The sequence below is a fragment of the Carlito syrichta genome, unplaced genomic scaffold (assembly GCF_000164805.1).
Source record: "Carlito syrichta isolate Samal-C Ts95f unplaced genomic scaffold, Tarsius_syrichta-2.0.1 Scaffold308881, whole genome shotgun sequence".
Lineage (NCBI taxonomy): Eukaryota > Metazoa > Chordata > Mammalia > Primates > Tarsiidae > Carlito > Carlito syrichta.
This window is the reverse complement of record NW_007252977.1, coordinates 331,839-353,910: the sequence shown is the minus strand read 5'-3', so window position 1 is coordinate 353,910 and position 22,072 is coordinate 331,839. Positions and strand designations below refer to the sequence as shown.

Genomic DNA, 22,072 nt, shown 5'->3' with positions numbered 1-22,072 from the left:
CCCCCCCCCTCCCCAGCAGGCAGGGGCCGGACCGCGGGGTTCCCGAGACAGGGGAGCATCCTAGACCCATCCAGAAAACGTGTCCTCAAAAGCGAGACCCGATCTCAGGAACCCCAACCCCCCTTTCCGTGTTCTCCTAGCTCCGGGGCTCCAGCGGCCCCCTCCCCATCAGGAAAACACAAAACATTCCTGGCTTCTCTACATCTTCCCGCCCAGGCCCATTCCTCAGCGGTGCCAACCCCAGAGAAGTGCTCTGAAGTCGAGAGAGGGCTGGGGCGAGAAAGCAGTCGGAGTATTTGGAGTGGGAGATAGGAGAAGCAGGCACTCCGCGCGCGCCCCGGCCGGCGCGCCCCACCGAAGCCTACCTCGGAGTCTACGTATTTGCCCCCAGACATGCTGGCCTGTGGCTGGATGATGGCTCTGAGAAGGTGTCCCTGGGCTGTGATTTCAGGGAACTGAGGAAGGAAGATCTTGTATTGGAAGGGGGGGGAAAAGGCGCTGGCGGGGGGCGGTGGCTGGGAGGGAGCCTCCTGGCCGCGCGCCAAGGGTTTGTTCTGCTCGCGCTTGGCCCGGACGTGCGCTGCGCCGGGTCTAGGCACATCCCCAAGGTTCTGGCAGCAGAGGGCGGGGAGTGCCCGCGGGGAGCAGAGAGCGAGTGAGAAAGCGTGTCTCCCGCGCTGGGCTGCTTGGGCAGATATTTTAAACCTGGGGCCACATTTTCCCAGCTCCGAACCACCAAGAGGCGTCCCAGGGAGACCGAATGCTTTCGCGGTGCATCATCTCGGCAGGGGTGGAGGGAGCCAACGCTCCTGCAGAGATGCCCAGTATGGGCAACCCGGGCGGCAGAAACAATTCTGCCCTGACCCAAGCCGGCTCCGCCCCGCCCATCGCCCACGTTCCATCGCTGCCTGAGACACCTCTGCTTCCCCGTGTGGGATTAAAAAATGGCTAGGAACCTTCAGGTCCACTTCACATCTAAACTCAAGGGAGGGATCTGTGGGCGTGGGGTGCTTTGGTGATGTTTAATAGTCGATGTGGATGGAAACTCGGAGAAACAGGCATGCAGCATTTAATGCTTCCTACCCGCTTATGAAATGTCTCCCAAACGCTTTGAAAGAAGAAATGAATATGTTTAACTTTTCTACAATTTTATTACCGATCTTTTCTGGAGCAAAGGACATTTATGCCAACAGGTTATACCATAAGTACAAAATACATAAAATGTTTACAATTGTAGAAATATTTGATTAAAACTTCAAATGTATTATTAGAGAGTATTTATTTTTAATGTGCTTGGCTGTGAGGGAAGACTTTTCTACCAATTGATTAGCTTTTTAAAAAAAACGTTAAAGTATTTTATCTGTTCTTGAATTCGGGGCTTCTCTCTTTACCTTATAAAGCAGCCTAAGACTATTAAACAGTAATCAGTTATTTTACTTTGGGCTATAATGAGTCGGGAAATTCATTATCCAAAAATGGTAGAGATATGTTGTTTAGGGTTCCATATGCAACCCAGAGTCAAATTATCACTTGAAATTTTATAAGCTGGGGGCACGGGTTAAAATAAAAATACTGGCAGTCTAGCGAGAGCAATATGAAGTGGAGGTGAGGAGATGGAGAGGGGGAATAGAAGATGGAATGCTGAAAGAGTTGATTATCCAGTTGGAGAGAAGACATGAAAATATAAAAGAGAACTGTAAGGGACTGGCTATTGTTGGTAGCAAAAAAGCAATGCAGTTTTTGAAAAACAAACAACAAAAAAAGACTAGTTTCAACTAGGAGTGGCAGGGAAAGTATCACAGTGTCACAGATGTTGGCATGGCTTTAATTGTGCTGGCCATTCTTCATTAGAAGACAAGATTTTCAAAAGTTTAGTTGTCTTAATTTTTCTACCACATTACATTTATAAATCCTTTGAGCAAATTGTGTTAACAAATATTAACAAACATGATGTGTTAGAAACGGATAGTGTCAGGTTCAGTGTCTTCTCTGGTATCTAATTCACCTCTAATGATGGCCACAAGATCACTGTTCATTTAACTCTTCCTTCATACAAGGCAGTTGGGATTATGTTCTATGTAAAAATGTGGAAACCGTTTCCCATCTATTGTTATTCAGTCTTCAGCTGCGATGAGTAATCCTAACTGAAAAAAGTCAACAGGAACACAGAGGGAGCTTGTCTTGCATTCCAGCAAGCAAAGAACCTTCTGGGGAGGCCTGTGAGTGAATGCTTAACTAGTACTCAATAGAGGGAAAGCCCTCGCTGGGGAAGTCCATGTAGAAATCTAATCAACTACAGCACATGGAATCATAATGATCAGTGAAGCGTTGTCAATGCCAAAATGCATTCCTAATGAGAGGAAAAACCACACACTCTTCCTTAACCTGCCTCAACAAGAAGCTGGCACCAAAGAGAAACAGATCTTAGTCTGGTTATAATAGCTCACTTGGAGAAACAGCACCGAACTTATGAGAAATGGCAAAGCAGTGAAGAAGAGCATTGTTAGCAGAGGTACAAGATTTGAAATGAACAGATGATGTAAATAAAATTGTCTTTGCTTTGATGTCCACACAGATAACTCTGGGCTTGGAGGCAAGTTATTAACTTTCTTCAAATCATTTACTAAAAAGAAAAAGGGTAGATGGCAACACATTTGTCCTCTTTTTTTTTTTGGAACAGCATTAAAGGTCAGCTCATGGATTATATGTTACTAGAATATAAACCTAAAGGAACCCAGCTCAACCAGATCAACCTTCTGAGAGATGAAGAAACTAAAGTTTAAATACACTAAAAATATCTATTTTTAATGAGTTCTTATTGGATAAGGAAACATTTTACCATTGATGAATAACTATAATACTTGTTATTAACTTCTGAGACATGGGATTTCTAAGTAGTAGTCTGGTCAGTGTCTGCTTATGGAAAAATTATGAAGCTAGTAGCTTTTTGTGTTCTACCTTCTCCTTCTCAGTGCCCTTTTACCCTGCCATCCCATCCCATCACCACACCCTGGGTCTTTTTTATATTCTCAACTAGCTTCTTCTAATTCCTACTCCAGAATTAGGAATCTAAGGTTTGACCATTTACAATGACATTAATGGTTTTAGGAAGCAGGCATCTTTCCAACATTTCCCAGCACCCCAAAGCCTGAGACTCCTCAAATACGCCTTTGTCACTGAGTTCAGGAAAGAGATTCTAACTTGAGTTATAATAGGAACTATCACCAGGTGTGACGTTTTAAAAAAATAACTATTCCCAACTTAAGCTGCAGCACTGGGCTGTGCATTAGAGTCCTGCTGGTTAACTGCTGAGTCATCAGAAGGTTAGGGGCCTTCAGGAAAAGGGTAAGAGGAGGTAGAAGTACATTTCAGAGTAGTGACTATGTGCATGAAAGTAATAAACATGTCAACATTTTTACAATCTGTGTGTCAGTACATAAACAAGTCAATATTTTTTACAGTCTGTTTGTTCAGCTCAATATTTACTGTTTATCACCATCACTACCCCACACACCTTTCCCTATTCACCTGCATCCGAGAATTTCATTGAGTCCATCTTCCCATATCTGCCCACTTTGTATGTGAAGAGAAATAACTTTTTGGATGAAGACTTGCCATATCAGCTAATCCCTTCCTATCCCTGTTCTGGCTTGAAGACTTCATTTGAATATTCCTTGGTTTAAGTCTTTCCACTTTGAGTATTAATTTTTAAAATTTACTTTCTTTAGAAAAACAAACCGTGTATGACCATACTGTCCTGAATGCACTACATCTCAACTAAAAAAACAACAACAAGCAAACAGCTATTTTTTTCAAACAGCTATTTCTGTTTAAAGAAATCTTGCTCGTCAAGATGGCTAAGAAAGTTTACTTTTCATACTTTTTCTTTACATTAGCTTTACTTTCCGTATTTTTAAATTAAAAAAAAAATCATTGGTATCTACCCAATAGGGATGTTGCAAACTTTAATGGGTTGAGGCATTTAAAACTCTGAGGATACTGCCTGAATGATAATAGTTGTTAGTGTAAAGGGGACACATTTTAGTCCACAAATTTAGGATTGGAATAAACATATTTTACTTCGAAGTATTATATTGTAAAATAGTTTGACCATCTAAGATATAGCCAACAGTCAAGCTTGATCAAATATCATTTTTAGTTTACTTCAGGGTTTTCATTTTTATTTATTTATTTGTTTGTTTGTTTATTTATTTATTTATTTAATTTTTTGAGTTGAAGTCTCACTCTGTCTCTCAGGCTGGAGTGCAGTGGCATGCTCACGACCATCGCAGCCTCAACCTCCTGGGCTCAGACAATCCTTCCACCTCTGCCTTCCAAGTAGCTGGAACTATATGTGCACGCCACCACACCCAGCTAATTTTTTGATTGATTGTAGAGACGAGGTCTCACCAAGTTTCCCAGGCTGGTCTTGAACCCTTGGACACAGGCAATCCTCTCACCTTGGCCTTCTAAAGTGGTAGGAATACAGGCTTGAGCACCATGCCTAGCCTTACTTCAAGGTTTTTAAAATGAAAAATGTTATAGATACTATCAAACTCCCTTGTAAATTGTAACTTTCTCTTTTTCTATAGCTGAATTGAATTTATTTTGCAACACCCCCTTTCTTTAGGTGGCAGAACCTTCATCTCAGTTGGATTTTCGTTTCTTCCACTTTGTCAGGGTTGCATCTAAATTCCAGAGGCTTAAAAATTGCCAAGGAGCCGGCTCGGTGGCTCAGCCTGTAATCCCAGCACTTTGGGAGGCTGAGACGTGTGGATTGTCTGAGCCTGTGGGTTCGAGACCCGCCCGGGGAACTTGGTGAGACCTCGTCTCTACAATAAATAAAAAATTAGCCAGGCGTGGTAGCGTGTGCCTGTATTTCCAGCTACTTGGAAGGCTGAGGCAGAAGGATCGCTGGAGTCTAGCAGGTTGAGGCTGAGGTGGCCGGGAGGCATGCCACTGCCCTCTAATCTGGGTGACAGAGTGAGACTCCAACAACAAAAAAAAAGGATTGCCAAGGAATCTCGGATGGGTCTGAGAGGAGAGTTTCTCCCTTTGCTGTACATCTTGGCACCTTGTGATAGATATATCACCTTGCCTATCCTCTGTTATTGGTCCATTCATGAGAATGGAAGCTGCACTGTTCTTCATGCATCTTGAATATGCTCCTTAGGGCCAGAGACACTGTCTTACTATTTCTGTCCCTTTCTTGGGGCTCTGTACAAATCTGATGGTGAGAGATGTGTAGAGAGCAAAGTAAGTCCTATTGCCTGCCACGGTGCAGAGAAACTCTAGGGTGTTGCTACTTCCTTGGGCTCTACCTAAAAACAAGAGGCAGAAATATCTTTGCTCTTAGATCCTCCTAACCTAGGGACACATACCTGTCAAAAACTACTTTACTTCTTTCCCCAGTTTCTTCTCACTTGAACAGGAAGCCTTGCTCTTTATATTATCCAACAATATTTTCATGCCATGAATCCACCAGGACCAAGGTTTTGGAATTAAGAAAAGCCTTTTCTCTGGGTGCAGTCCTCAAGCCTGTAATCCTAGCACTTTGGGAGGCTGAGGTGAGAGGATTGCCTGAGCCCAGGAATTCAAGACCAGCTCGGGCAACTTGGCAAGACCTTGTCTCTATAATCAATAAATCAATAAATAAACAAATAAATAAGTTGGGCATGGTGGTGCTTGCCTGTAGTTCTAGCTACTTGAAAGGCTGAGGCAGAAAGATCACCTGAGCCCTGAGCCCAGCAGGTCAAGACCGCGGTGACCTTTAGCAGCATCCACTGCACTCCAGCCTGGGCAACAGAGACACCGACTCAAAAAAAAAAAAGGCCGGGCGTGGTGGCTCATGCCTATAATCCCAGCACTTTGGGAGGCTGAGATGAGAAGATTGCCTGAGCTCAGGGATTCAAGATCAGCCTGGGCAACTTGGTGAGACCTTATCTCTGCAATAAATCGAATAATAAGCCAGGTGTGGTAGCATACGCCTGTAGTTCCAGCTACTTGGAAGGCTGAGGCAGAAGGACTGCCTGAGCCCAGCTGGTTGAGGCTGCGGTGGCCGTGGGTGTGCCACTGCACTCCAACCTGGGTGACAGAGTGAGACTCCAACTCAAAAAAATAAAAAAAGTCAAAGATGCAATGACCCAACACATTTTTTTCATCATATACCTGACACGTATTTATGTTGAAACTAAATTTTACGGTATATCAATCACTTATTGCTACAGTAATATTGTATAAATAAACTTCTATAAAACTCAGTGGCTCTAAATGGCTGCCATTTATTCTCATAGATCTATGGGTTGGGTTGGCTGGGGCTTGGCTGATTTAGGAAGGGTGTTTGGGGCGGCTCTGCCTGTCACTGCTCCATGTTTCTCTCCTCCTTGGAAGAGCAAGCTGGTTGGAGCATATTCTTCTCATACTCCATGAAGCAGCAGCAGCACAGGAGAATATACTCATCCTCAGATCTCTCTATAGGAGGGGGTGAGGCAGGGACCCTTCTGAAAATGCAGAAAAAATAGAAAAAGGGGAAATAAGTTACTTCCTGTTTCTTTGTGCTTTCTCTTCTGCGGGCTTTTTACTTTGGCAGACTACGTGTTTAAACTTTTGGTGGAAACCAATCAGAATAGTAATCCTGTAAACCAATCAGCAAATAGAACATGTAAATGAGATGATTATGTAAAACCAATTAATATGTGATATGTAGAGTTGATGGTAGCCCCAAGCTATGGAAAATCCAATCAAATTGTATGGTGCCAATTTGTTACCTTATAAGGAAGACAAAAGTATTACAATGTAAAGGGAAGTTAGCAAAGGTATATAAGACAATGCCCTGCTGTTGTTCGAGGCTCAGCCTTTGGATGCTGACATGAGTAAATGCTGCTTCCTGGCAAATAAGCCTCAGTGACCTGTCTCTCTGTGGAAGATTCCTGCTACAGGGGGAAGCCAAAAAATCCCAAAAATTATTTATAAAAAATTGTGTATTTATTCTTACATGTTTAAACTTCAATCACCTTCTAAGTATTCACCCTCTGATACAATATACCTATCAAGATGCTTTCCCAAGGTTCAAAACAGTTTTTGAACTCTTCAGTTTTGATACCTGTCATTAAAAAAAATTTTTTTTTGAGTTGGAGTCTCACTCTGTCACCCAGATTGGAGTGCAGTTGCATGCTCATGGCCACCACAACCTCAACCTGCAGGACTCAGGTAATCCTTCCGCCTGAGCCTTCCAAGTAGCTGGAACCACAGGCATGTACTACTATGACCAGCCCGTTTTTTGGATTTATTATAGAGAGAAGGTCGAATCCCTGAGTTCAGGCGATCCTCTCGCCTTGGCCTCCCAAAGTGCTGGGATTACAGGTGTAAAAAAATTACAGCCACTGTTCTGTCATTTTTAGTTTTTAGAGAATAGGGCATGAGGGTCATGCTGTTTTTGGTGAAAAACTGCTAAACACTCAGTGCAGTGCAGTCAGGTGCACTCATAAATCATCCATCATGAAATGGGAAAACATGTTGAAAGACTAAAAAAAAATTCACGAAGCCTATCACAGCCTCTCACAACACTAGCTGGTACACTGATGCCAATGGGTTCCTAGAACACTTAGTAAGGGAAACCTCTACTACAATGGGCCCCCCTTCCAAAATATAATTCCAGTTTTTTGGGGCTTCCCAACATATATAATGTGTGTGTGTGTGTGTTCTAAAATTTCAGACTTGGAAAGACACACTGTTACTTCTACCCTGTACATGTGACATAGCCCTAAGTCAAGGAATAGGGAAGTAAACACCACCAATGATGAGGACATGGCAAAAGAAGTATGAAGAGCCGAGATCTCTATTGAATGTGTGTGGTTGTTAGAGATTTTTTTTTTTTGGCTTTCAATTTTATGTTTTAATCCAATTTTTTGGTACATACTGGTTTGCCATCTTTTATTTCATTCTTAGAAAGCTTTAATAGTATCTCTTTCCATTAAATACTTGACAACAAAAAAATCCCTTAATTATGAAAGAAATACAAACTTCTATATGAAGATTCTCAAATATAATGCTTGACAGAGGACCTCAGAGAGAGGGGATCAGGCAGGTCACAGATACATTCTCTTACCTTAAAAAAAGAATATGAGGGGGTGGGATTGGCAGTTGAGGGAAACGGCTAGGGCAGGGAGGGGCATACCTCATTAACAGGGGTACCTGCATGATCAATGTTTGTATACCTAACCCTGAATTGTATCCCACATCTTTTTTTTTTTTTTTTTTGAGTTGGAGTCTGACTGTCGCCCAGACTGGAGTGCAGTGGCCGCTCCCGGCCACCGCAGCCTCGACCTGCTGGGCTCTGGCGATCCTTCCGCCTCAGCCTTCCGAGTAGCCGGAATTACAGGCATGCGCTACCACGCCCGGCTGATTTTTTTATTTATTGTAGAGACGAGGTCTCGCTGCCCAGGCGGGTCTCGAACCCACGGGCTCAGGCAATCCACTCACCTCAGCCTCCCAAAGGCGCGGGATTACAGGCTGAGCCACCGAGTCCGGCTTGTATCCCACATCTTTACATTGAAAATAAAAAAATAAAATAAAATAAAATAAATTAAAAAGAATATAGGCCAGGCTTGGTATATATATATATTTTATTTTATTTTATTTTTTTTCAAGACAGTTGACAATTTATGCTACTTTTAAAAATTAGGACATCAGTTTTCCTCAGAAGTCTTGACTAGTGAAAGTTAAATGGATGACTGGTTCCAAATAGTTGAAACTAAGCTTTGGAGTGCCAACTTTTATATTTCAGTATTTTCTGACAAAATCACTTTTTAAAAGATTTATTCTTCTCTTTCCTGCCTTTTAAAGAAGAGGTGACAGAACACAGGACTATGCCCCAACCAAAATTCAGTAGCAGTAGTGCCACTGAAAGTCCTGGAGTCTTCCCTCTAACCTCTTTACTTTTTAATGAAACCCTGTAAAGATGCTGCCAGATTTCAGAAACAAACTTCCAGTTGCAGAAACTTCCTGAACTAGTCTCAGTGATATTTGTGCTACAAAGTGCAAAGAGTTGCTATTATTATAGTTCTGGATTTATAGCTAAATCTGATGGAATTTGTGACTGTCTTTGAAAATGTAGCGAAATGTCTCTAAAAGTAGGTTATTTCAAAATGTACAGCCTTGCTTTTTCTTTTCTCTGTATGATACAGACACCCACTAATGTCCCACCATATTGCCACAGCCCCTAGAGAACGACATGGTGGGGGATTCAAGGGCTCCTGCACATTCCTGAGCACATTACTGAAAGTCCCCTTGTCTTCTATGCACTCCCAGTAAGTAGCTTCAGGGATCCTTGACTTCCCAGCAGACTATGCCCAAAGATGTAAATTCCTATTTACTCCCTTTCTTTGAACTATATAGTATCAATATAATCCAAAGTCTTGTGATTTGCATAACTTTTGCAATGCAAGATGTCTTAGGTCTTGCAAACTTTCTTTACTCTAAATGCCACTATCTAAATGTAAAACGCAGCAATAACTTAAGTTCCATGCAAAGCTCTACTGGTCACATGGCTAATGTATAGATACCCACAACTCTGGACTATAAAAGTGAACTGTAAAAGTCTGGAGGGGGCTGGGTGGGGTGGCTCAGCCTGTAATCCCAGCACTTTGGGAGGCCAAGGTGAGAGGATTGGTTTCAGACCAGCCTGGGTAACTTGGTGAGACCTCATCTCTACAATAAATTTAAAAAAGTAGCCAGACATGGTGGTGTGCATCTGTAGTTCCAGCTACTTGGAAGGCTGAGGTGGAAGGATCGCCTAAGTTCAGCAGGTGGAGACTGTGGTGGCCGTAAGCGTGCCACTGTACTCCAGCCTGGGTGACAAGAGTGAGACTCCAACTCAAAACAAACAAACAAACCCTGGAGGGTTAGAAATTGACCTTCCATATGACCCAGCAATTCTCCTATTGGGAATATACCCGGAGGAACTCAAATCATTCTACAAAAAAGATACCGGCACACATATGTTTGTTGTAGCTCTATTCGCAATAGCAAAAACATGGAACCAACCATGTTGCCCATTGAAGCTGGACTGTATAAAAAAGTGTCGTACATATACACAATGGAATATTATGCAACCATAAAGAGGGACAAACATGGACTTCACAGCAACTTGAAGTCCAGTCATACTCCAATCTATCACAGAAACAAAGAACAGAGTACTGTACATTCTCACTCATAAGCAGACCTCGAACAATTATAACACTATAAGAAAGGGATTGGCAGTAGTGGGAAACTGTCAGGGGAATGGGGGTGGGATTGGCAGTTGAGCAAAACTGCCAGAGGAGGAGGAGTACACCTCATCAACAAGGGTACCTGCATAATCAACGTTTGTATATCTAACCCTGAATTGTACCCCACATCTTCATAATAATAATTTTTAAAAAAAGCCTGGAGGGTGAGCAGAACCATTTTAGAAAGACATCGACTGGGCTCAGTGGCTCAACCTGTAATCGCAGCACTTTGGGAGGCCGAGGCGAGTGGTGAATGAGCCAGCAGGTTTGAGGCCAGCCTGGGCAATTTGGCGAGACCTTGTTTCTACAATAAATAAATAAATAATTAGCCGGGCTTTTAGCACGTGCCTGTAGTTCCAGCTACTTGGAAGGCTGAGGCGGAAGAATCGCCGGAGCCCAGCAGGATGCTGGGGTGGCTGTGAGTGTGCCACTGCACTTCAACTCAAAAATAAAAAATAAGAGCTGGGCTCAGTGGCTCAGCCTGTAATCCCGCGCCTTTGGGGGGCTGAGATGAGTGGATTGCCTGAGCCCGCGGGTTCGAGACCTGTCTGGGCAACTTGGTGAGACCTCATCTCTACAGTAAATCAAAAATTAGCCGGGCATGGTAGCGCGTGCCTGTAATTCCAGCTACTCGGGAATTTATTTTTAATGATTTATCGTAGAGATGAGGTCTCGCCAAGTTGCCTAACTTGGTCTTGAACCCCCCGGGTTCAGGCAATCCTCTCACCTCAGCCTCCCGAAGTGCTGAGATTACAGGTAGGAGCGATATTTTTCTTAAGTTAATGTAAATATCTGGGAGAAGGCCTCCACAAAAGCCCTTTGTTTTGTAACCCATCTGGCTTTAAGTCAGAGCTCCATTATTTAACAAAGGAAATTCTCTTTCCTTTTGGCCCTTTCCCTAGTAAATAAACTATTTACCAGGACTACCTGGGAAAAATTCATCTCTACACCCCTCTTTTTGAGGCAATGATGCTTAATTCGAAAACATTTCACTCTTTGAAAATTATGCAAAATTACATGAAAATTGTATATAATTATATATTAATATATAAATATATATTATATATATATATGAATGAGGGATCTCCCCCAAAACCAGAATTATCTTTTGGAGGGTGGGTCCCCCTTGAATACAGGTAAATGTTCTAGGAACCCATGAGCATCAGTATACCTGCTAGCGTTGTTATGAGAGACTGTTTGACTTCAGTGAGTTGTTTGTTTTTTTTTTTTTGAGATTCTTTTAACACGTTTGCCCATTTCCTGATAGGTGATTTAGTCGAACAACCTGCTCACACCACGCTGAGTGTTAAATAGTTTTTGGCCCCAAAAATGGCATGACCCCTGTTCCCTGCCCTCCCTATTCACCAGATCTCACCCTGAGTCATGCTTTTGTCTGTTTCCCAGCTGAAAAAAAAAGGCCTCAAAGGGAAATGTTTTGCTGATGTGAAAGAGAAACAGAAAAGGGCAGGAGCACTAAAAGACATCAAAATTGACGAATTCAAAAAGTGTTTTGGGCAGTGGGAAAAGTGTCTCAATATGTGTATTGTACCAAACTGAGAGAACTTTGAAGGTGACTTAAGTTTAAACATGTAAGAATAAATACAAAAATTTTAATAAATGAATTTCAGCTTTTTTGGGGGGGGTCCTCCTTCATATACATAAGAGTATATTGGCCATTAAGTTGTCTGATCTTTGTAGAGACTTTATTTTCTTATAATCATATGATCAGTTTGTTTTCTCACTAATTCCAGATAAAATTTGTGTTTGCAACATCAGTTTTTGTATATTCTGGAGGATGGATTTTAATTCTGTACTGCTGGCTTTGTCTTCAAGCAGCTCAGCTTCCTTCTGAGGGAATGTGAGTGTGTTTTAAAGCAGGTATTGACACAGGGACCCATTAATGTCCCTCCATGTTACCACAGCCTCTAGAGAAGGGCATGGAGGGAATTCAAGCACTCCTGCAGATTCCTGAGCACATTCCTGAGAATCCCTTTGTCTTCTATGCATTCCCTATAAGTAGCTACAGGAGATCCTTGAGTTCCCTGAAACTATGTCCAAGATGTAAATCCCCCCACCACCTTTTTTTTTTGAGTTGGAGTCTCACTCTATCTCCTAGGCTGGAGTACTGTGGCACACTCATGGCCGCCCCAGCATTGACCTGCTGGACTTTGGCCAGCAATTCTTCCTCCTCAGTCTTGCAAGTAGCCGGAACTACAGGTGTGCGCTATCATGCCTGGTTAATTTTTTATTTTATTGTAGAGATGAGGTCTTGCCAAGTTGCCCGGGCTGGTCTCGAACCCGTGGGCTCAGGCAATCCAGTCACCTCAGCCTCCCAAAGTGCTGGGATTATAGGCTGAGCCACCAAGCCTGGCCATCTTTGAACTATATAATATTAATGTAATGGTAAGTCTTCTGATTTGCATAACTTTTGCAATGCAAGATGTCTTAGGCCTTGTAAGCTTTCTTTACTCTGTCACTAAATGTAAAATGCAGCTGTAACTTAAGTTCTGTACAATGCTCTACTGGTCACATGGCTAACGTATAGGTTCTGACAACTCTGGACTATAAAAGTGAACTATAAAAGCCTGGAGGGTGAGCAGAACCATTTTGCAAAGACTTCGAGTCCAGCTCTGCTCCCTGGATTCGAACTCTACCAGTTCCCTGCCCCTTTGATTTATTGGTATCAAGGGGAGCAGCCAAGTGTTACTCAAACCGTAACAGTATGAGGGATTCTAGTTTTTGGACAGCCCATAGAATCTTTTTACAGGACCAAAAAAGTGAACCCTGTCAGTTTCTTCTCTTCTTTGCCTGTAGCTCTTTCATGCTTACTAGGTCTTTGCTAATCAAAGTATGGGGACTTGCAACCTCACCATCCCTGGGAACTTGTTAAAAATGCAGAATCTCAGGAACCATCTCAGATTTACTAAATCCAAGGTGGCAGTTTCACAAAATCCCCAGGTGATTTCTACATGCATTCAACTTTGAGAAGCAATGATACAGAGGACACTTGAAAACTTTAAACTTGAAGATGTTTAAATGGAAATTGGTATGAAGATTTGTCAAAGAACTAGAAGTACCTCTCCCATTTGATCCAGCAATCCCACTACTAGGTATCTACCCCAAAGAACAGAGGTTGTTATATAAGAAAGACACTGCACCTGCGTGTTCATGGCAGCATGATTCACACTTGCAAAGATGTGGAATCAAGCTACATGCCCATCAGCCGATCAGTAGATAATGAAAATGTGGTGTGTATACACACACACACACACACACACACACACACACACACACACACACAATGGAATACTTTTCAGTTATCAAAAAGAATGAAATAATGTGTTTTTTTGCAGCAGCGTGGATGGAACTGGAGAACATCATCCTAAGTGAACTAACTCAGGAACGGAAAACGAAACACTGTGTATTGTCACTTATAAGTGGGAGCTAAACTAAGACTCTCCAAAGACGCAGAGAGAATGGTATCATGGACACTGGAGACTTGGAAGGGAGTAGGGGACTGGAGTGGAGGGACAAAAAAAATCACCTGTCCAGTACAATGTGCACAGGTGGGGGTGGTGGGTACACATAAAGCCCAGACCAAAAACTATTTGTAACCCCTAAAGCTATTGAAATAAATAAATAAAAAAACAGAAGTTATGTTAGCAGATATCACTCTCCTCTATAGGAACACTGAATGAAGAAGAAGAAGAAAAAAAACCCACAGTACATGCAAAAAGAGCCTTTATATCATGAGAACAGCAGTAATACTGCAGCCCAGATCACTTTCAGGGAATCCCAACTCAGAGGAAGTAACATACTATTAAAGAAATATTTGTAAGCAAATGGAAGGAAGCATCATTTAAGGGGGAACCCTACAGGCTAAATTGGTCAAGTTGCTTGCAGGGAACTGGCAGTTCTTTCTATTTCTATAAACTGAAGGTTTCTTGGAATGTGAAATCAAGAATTACAAACTGGGTGGTAGCCAAAAGGATTTTTTTTTTTTTTTTTTTGCTATGAAAGGACTTGAGCTGTCTTAAACTCTCATTAGCCACACCCCAAAGGTACTGGAGAGCAGTGAGATTTGAGGCAGCACCAATCTATTCACTTTATAAGAAGACAGAACCATTTCTCAGGGGTTACTTCAGAGTAGCCCAAACCCATCTTGCAATTTGAAGAGTCTCGTGCCTTGAAGACTTCCCTGCAGACTTTAAGGCTGGAGGGATTTTCCTTTCCAATTTTGAACACTTCTTCTAGTCTAAGAATCATAAAATCGTGAAAATCCCTAAATAAATCCCTAGTTCTTCATGCAGCATGGAGCCTGGCCTGCATCTGATCTGTCCCAGATAGATTAATGCTTATTATTGCCAAAGTTCTTCCAGGAAAATTATTTTTCAATTTTCCTTTTGCCATTTTCCCTTATTTGAATACACGTATGGTCACAATTGTGTGTGTGTGTGTGTGTGTGTGTGTGTGTGCACGTGCCTACTCTGATAAAATTATTGCTTAAGATAACACCACTTAGGCTTTCTCTTCTTCAAGAAAAAATAATTTTAATAAAAATCATTCTGCATAGTATTTTTTCTGCATAGTGTTTCATATGACCCTTCAAATTACATCCAGAATTAATAATACCAACAATGCTGTCACTCTTTTAGGAGTTTAATTTTAAAAAAGAGTCTCACTCTGTCACCCAGGCTGGAGTGCAGTGGCATGCTGCTCACGGCCACTGCAGCCTCGACTTGCTGATTTTTTGATCACCTGGCTGATGTTTTGATTTATTGTAGAGACATGGTCTCACCATATTGCTCAGGCTGTTCTCGAATCCCTGAGGTCAGGTAATCCTGTTGCTTCTGCCTCCCAAAGTGCTGGGATTACAGGTATGAGCCACCGTGCTCGGCTAATTTAAAAATTTTAAAGCATCTTCAGATTTTCCTCTTGCCTTTATAAAATGTATATAAATAATTCAGCTGATTGCTCACTTGTTTCTTCCTCATAACAAATGACTTTTTTGGTGTTTTATTTCCAATGATTTGATCATGCTCCCCCATCCCATCCCCACCCCTGCATGACCTCGGCACACATGAAATTGATTGAATATGTTAGATACTCTGGTGCAATCCTTTTGTCTTGTTGATGTTATCTAACCCTAAATCATATGTGCCAATCCTGTGTCTGCCTCAAAAGACTATATCTAAACTGGAGAGAAAGGATTGGTTGCATGTTATGCTTCTTGTTTGTTTGTATGTTTGTCTGTTTGAGTCAGAGTCTCACTGTTTCACCCAGACTGGAGCACAGTGGCATGCTCATGGCCATCGCAGCCTCGACTTGCTGGGCTCAGGTGATCCTTCTGCCTCAGTCTTCCAAATAGCTAGAACCACAGGCATGTGCCACCACGCCCGGCTAAGTTTTTGATTTATTGTAGAGATGAGGTCTTGCCAGGTTGCCCAGGCTGGTCTTGCACCTGTGGGCTCAGGCAATCCTCTCATCTCAGTCTCCCAAAGTATTGAGATTACAGGCATGAGCTGCTGTGCCCGTTTATGCTTCTTTTTATATATTCCAGTGTCATACTTTTTCATCTTGATATGGAGTGGTTTACCACTGTCACTCTTTGAGAAAATATGTATGTAGAAGCTGAGCAAGGTGGTACACACTGTGGTCCCAGCTACTTGGGAGACTGAGGCAGGCAGATCGCCTGAGCCTAGGAATTCAAGACTGCAGTGAGCTGTGATTACACCACTGTACTCCAGCCTGGGTGACAGAGTGAGATGCTGTCTCTTAAAACAAACAAACAAACAAGCAAGCAAATAAATAAACAACAATACAAATAAATAAAAAATATTTGCATGTTCATTTGTAGACATGTTCATTTGGTGAATTTTTTTGGTGCATTGTAGCTTGCAGATTTTAATCAGAAAGAATATTAAACTCTATTAGATCATGTAAAATAAATTTCTAAAAAATTCAAGATCATATTGTGTGGTTCGATTAATTTGTCTTTGTCTCATAGCAAAACACTGTAAATCCTCACCCCACAAAGCCATCTAAAATATTCAGTTTAGTGAATTGCATAAGAAGAGGGTAGGAGGAGAAAGAGGAAAGGAAGAAGACAAGAGTGGGGAGATCTATACTAGTCAATGCCAAGACTGGGAAATAGAAAGTTCCATGTGCTACCTCAGGAGTCCAGTGTGATAATAATTGCAAAGCACAACATGAGTCCATCAGGTATAAATGGCAGCTAGGGGAAAAAATGAGCTTGGGATCACAATGCTCATTATCACTGTAGAAAAAAATTTTTATTCAATTTTTACATTTGGAAAACAGAAACAGAATACTACAATATTGTTCTACAATACCACCAAAATACCTTAGTAAAAATCACTCACACACACACACACACACACATATATACATATATATTTTTTATTTATTTTGTTTATTTTATTTTTGAGTCAGAGTCTCACTCTGTTGCCCGGGCTGGAGTGTTGGCATGCTCATGGCCACAGCAGCCTCGACATTCTAGGTTCAGTTGATCCTTTTGCCTCAGGCTTCCAAGTAGTTGGAACTACAGGTGTGCACCACCATGCTCAGCTAATTTTCTGATTTATTGTAGAGACCAGGCCTTGCCAAGTTGCCCAGCCTGGTTTTGAACCTCTGGGCTCAGGTAAACCTCTAGCTTTCTCCTCCCAAAGTGCTGAGATTACAGGCGTGAGTCACCATGCCCAGCCTATATAAACTCTCTTTTGGGGTGTGTGTGTGTGTGTGTGTGTGTGTGTGTGTGTGTGTGTGTGTGTGTCAGAGTCTTACTCTATTGCCCAGTGCAGTGGCACACTCATGGCCACCACAGGCAGCCTCAACCTGCTGGGTTCAGGTGATCCTTCCACCTCAACCTTCCAAGTAGCTGGAACTATAGGTATACGCTGCAACCCCTAGCTTATTTTTCGATTTATTGTAGAGACAAGGTCTCACCAAGTTGCCCAGGTTGGTCTTGAAACCCTGAGCTCAGGCAATCTTCTCGCCTTGGCCTCCCAAGGTGCTGAGATTACAGGCTTGAGCCACTGTGCCCGGCCTCTGTAAACTCTTTACTGACATACATATATACATACAGATGCTACTTATATGTAGAGCAACTGTCGCCCATACACTGCTTTTGCAATTATAAATTGTACACAATGACTGAAAAGTAGTATCACAATATACAATCGAGCCATTAATATAACTGTAAGCTTCAATTCGGTTTTTCTGCTTTTGAAAATTTATCATGAGCAAATTATTCAATAGAATGAAAATAAATGTTTATATGACTTCCCCTTAGATTTTCAACATAAAGCAATTGAAAATAAAATTGAATAACACATTGAAGAAAGTGTAAACAGGCTATCTCCAATCAAATGAAGATACAAAATATAGGTACTGTATAGAAAAAGATATGCTTAATCCAAACACAAATCATTAATGTGATTAGCAATATGTTATGTGTCAAGATGTTTAGTATCGAGGAGAAGGATCATCATTGGACTTTCGATACATATTAGGGAAGTCTGTGTGAGAGTAGCACACTTTTACAAAATTTACAAAAGACAGGAATAAGAGCATTTGAAAAATATATTTTTTTGACATGAGCTGGAGTGTAAGGTCTAGAGCTCAGAGCATAGAGGGAAAGAAAGGTGTGCCCTGGAAGGTAGGTTTCAGGGCTGGGGGAGTGACTTAGGGATTAAAAGGAGGTAGAGTGAGGAAAGTGTCTTGAGGACATGGAACTGACTCCACTGATAAGAGAATGAGAAAAAAGTGCTTCTCTGAGCAGCAAAGGTAGCATGTTTGAAGGATAGATGAAAAAGAAGATTTTGGCTGGACGGGAAATCAAGCCATTAGAACAGCCATGGACACATCCTAGAAGAAGTAGAAAATCATCTCCATAGTGGTTAAGAGTGTGGACTCTGGCCGGGTGCGGTGGCTCACGCCTATAATCCCAGCACTTTGGGATACTGAGGTAAGAGGATTGCCTGAGCCCACGGATTCGAGACCAGTATGGGCAACTTTGCAAGACCTTATCTCTACAATAAATTTAAAAAAAAAAAAAGCCAGGTGTGATGGCGCATGCCTGTAGTTCCAGCTGCTTGGAAGGCTGAGGTGGAAGGATCACCTGAGCCCAGCGGGTGGAGGCTGCAGTGGCTATGCGCTCTCTACTGCACTCCAGCCTGGGTGACAGAGTGAGACTTCAACTCCAAAAAAAAAAAAAAGAGCGTGGACTCTAATCTCAGATTCTCCTGGCTCAAATCCTGATCTCCATTGTGATCTTAGGCAAACTGCTCAACTTCAGGGCATCAGTTTATCATCTGACAATGACGATAGTACATTTTACATCATAGAGTTATTGTGCTGATGAAATAAGTGCCCAGCAGGTAATATGTGCTCAACAAACATACACACTCCTGTTATTGTTTGAACTGAGATCAGAAGTCTGCCAGCTTTATAATGCGTGGAGGATTCCAACCAGTTTCCTTCTCAGCAAAACAAGCATGTGAATCCTTGCCACTTGCCTCCCTGGGATGTGGTGTACTCATCCCCTGCAACTGTCCAAATGACTCCTTGTTTCACTGCCCTAGTTAGCTGAGACAGCAGTTGGCTGGGACTGACGTGCCAGTCAGTAGAGAAGCAGGTCCTGCTTGCTGCCCTGCTCTCCCCTTTTGTTACTGGTCAGTACTCGGTGACAAGTGACTGGAAGACAGGAAAGAAAAGAATGCCCCAAAGATGACCTGTTGCTCTCATCTCTTCCTGATTCATTTATGTCTGAGAGAAATATTTGCCCTTGGCTATGTGCTGTTTCCCCCTCTGAGTCACGTCTCTTCCTTTCTCTAAACCCCTACCTTTTCCTATAATGGTAAAATGACTTCTCCAGCTGTGCAGCCAAGCTGAGTGACCTAAAACGTCCAAGTGCAGGCAGAGAGGTGTCCCTGTCCTATTTTTGGATAATTGTTGAAGTGGTGTTCTCTGATTTCTGTGACTGCTGCATGGTCTTCTTTCTTTGCCACAGACATATCACAAGAGTTGACAGCACAGAGAGGCAAGGTGAAACAGATACAGATAGTCACACATTACGGTTTAGTTTTCATTTTCATTTTTGCTCTTCTGCACTGTCTTCAGGGCAAAGGAGAGCCCTCATACCCCCTGTCAGGGTCCTATTCCTTCAATAAGACAAAAGCAAATTTTCTTTATGGACGGGGAAAAAAAGTCTGGCTCACTTTAACTCCCTCCACTCCTGTTCAGTTTCCATTGCCTCCTTCACTAGAGACTTGGTTTTTTTTTGTTGTTTTTTTTTTGAGTCGGAGTCTCGCTTTGTCACCTGGACTGGAGTGCTGTACCTGCTCACGGTCACTGCATACTAGACCTGCTGGGCTCAGGTGATCCTTCCGTCTCTGTCTTCCAGGTAGCTGGAACTACAGGCACGTGCCACCATGCCTGGCTAGTTTTTGGATTTATTGTAGAGATGAGGTCTCACCAAGCTGTCCAGGCTGGTCTCAACCCGTGATCTCAGGCAATCCTCTCACCTTGGCCTCCCAAAATGCTGGCATTATAGGTGTGAGCCACCATGCCCAGTCTCGGCTAATTTTTTGATTTATTGTAGACACTAGGTCTCGGCATGTTGCTCAGGCTGATCTCACACCCCTGAGTTCAGGCAATCCTCTTGTGTCCAACTCCCAAAGTTTTAGGCTTACAGGTGTGAGCCACTGCACCCGGCTTCACTAGGGACTTGGGATAAGGAAGTCCAAAAGCAAAACCAAAGGGTGAAGTTTGTGTCATTGGAACCTCTTGTTTTCCCTCTTCTTATCCCAGTTTCTATTTGGTGACATTACCTTTAATCCATGTGTGGTGTGCTCATGTGGCACTCAGGACACTTAGGCTCCATTCCCTTTATAGTTTTCAATCTCCCTCTCTGAGATCATTCATTTACACTGAAGTAATGAATGACTGCTAGTAGATGAATGTTACCTTACTCATGGGTATTTTTCACAGGCATCAAGATGTAATGTTCCAATGACAGCATTTCAGATATAATCCAAAGCAAGAAACTGGAGAGTGGATACAAAGGTGATGTAAAAATACAATAATGGATGACTTATTTTGCTCATTTTGCTACTTGAGGGTGAATAGAGAGAATTAGGATGATTAGACTATGGAAGTCAACATTTTTTTTTTTTAAGTTGGAGTCTCACTCTATTGCCCAGGCTGTAGTGTAGTGGCACACTCACGGCCACTCCAGTGTTGACCTGCTGGGCTCCACTGATTCTTCTGCCTCAGCCTTCCAAGTAGCCAGAACCACAGGTACGCACTACCACACCTGACTAATTTTTTATTTTTGTAGAGATGATCTCTCCAAGTTGCCTGGGCTGGTCTCGAACCCGCAGGCTCAGGCAATATACTTGTTTTGGCCTCCCAAAGTGCTGGGATTACAGGCTGAGCTACCTAGGCCAGCCACCAAACTTATTTTTATTTCTAAGAAATATAACCTGAATATCTAGTGTACCTGTATCTTTTGCCCCATCCTCTGTCACCTCCTTCCCTTGTCCTCCCTACACACACATACAGGTTGAAGGGGAGACATATATCAAATCATGATTTGTGATAAATTACATTAGCTGTGGTAGTGTTTCATTGCAGCGCTACCTACTTTTTGTTATTTTTTTAGTCTCCTAAAGTAATATGTAAACCTGTAAAAAGTTCTTGTTATTTGAAACAAACATTCTAAAATGATAAAGTTGTAAGCCAAAGAAACTGAGCCATTATTTATATGATTTCTCCATCATTTTATTTAATTTATTCTCCTGGTTTTCACATGAAACACTGTATAGGATTGTGTTTTCTTTTTCTTTTTCTTTCTTTTTTTTTTGAGTAGGAATCTCACTCTGTTGCCCAGACTGGAGTGCGGTGGCACACTGCTCATGGCCACCACAACCTTGACCTGCTGGGCTCAGGCGATCCTTCCACCTCAGCCTTCTAAATAGCTGGAACTACAGATGCACACCACTACACCCGGCTAGTTTTTGTGTTTTATTGTAGAGAAGAGGTTTCACCAAGCCCAGGTTGGTCTTGAACCCCCCAGGGCTCTGGCAATCCTCTTGCCTCGGCCACCCAAAGTGCTGGGATTACAGGCTGAGTCACCGTGCCTGGCCGGGACTGTGTTTTCTAAAGTGTAAAACTCTATATTGTTTCAATATTATAAATTTCAAAGTGACAAATAGGAGAGTAAAAGAAATAGCAACAATCTACAAAGCACAAGTTTCTAAGTGCTGGGGTTCTACCCATGAAGACTGAAAAATACGTTTCAGAAAAGAGAATGGCAACTAAAGATATAGTAGTCCTGATATGGTCATTTTTTTATTCTTTAATTCTTTTTCTTTTTTTTTTTGAGCTGGAGTCTCACTCTGTCACCCAGGCTGGGGTGCAGTGGCATGCCCACGGTCATCACAACCTCGACTTGCTGGGCTCAGGAGATCCTTCCGCCTCAAACTTCCAAGTAGCTGGAACTACAGACACGTGCTACCACGCCCCACTAATTTTTTGATTTATTATAGAGATGAGGTCTTACCAAGTTGCCTAGGCTGGTTTCGAACCCCTGAGTTCAGGCAATCCTCTCGTCTTGGTCTCCCAAAGTGCTGGGATTACAGGCTTGAGTCACTGCACCTGGCCCGACTTTTTTATTTTTTATTTTTTTTTGAGTTGGAGTCTCACTCTGTCGCCCAGACTGGAGTGCAGTGGCAGCTCCCGGCCACCGCAGCCTCGACCTGTTGGGCTCCGGTGATCCTTCC

General features: G+C 42.4%; 1 protein-coding gene across 3 annotated transcripts in view; it reads right to left on the bottom strand.

Moving 5' to 3' along the window:
- CAV1 (caveolin 1) overlaps nt 1–22,072 on the bottom strand; it is a 68,067-nt gene that overhangs the window by 41,989 nt on the left and 4,006 nt on the right. For 2 of the 3 annotated variants that reach the window (XR_002482435.1, XM_008066338.2), the window contains exon 1: nt 366–668. The exons of the other annotated variant lie outside the window; for it this stretch is intronic. Coding sequence is in view for 1 of the 2 variants with exons in the window: in XM_008066338.2 (XP_008064529.1) it covers nt 366–395 (30 nt within the window). In the remaining variant the exon portion in view is untranslated. Of the gene's footprint in view, nt 1–365; nt 669–22,072 lie in introns of those variants that run through there. 3 annotated transcript variants of the gene reach the window in all.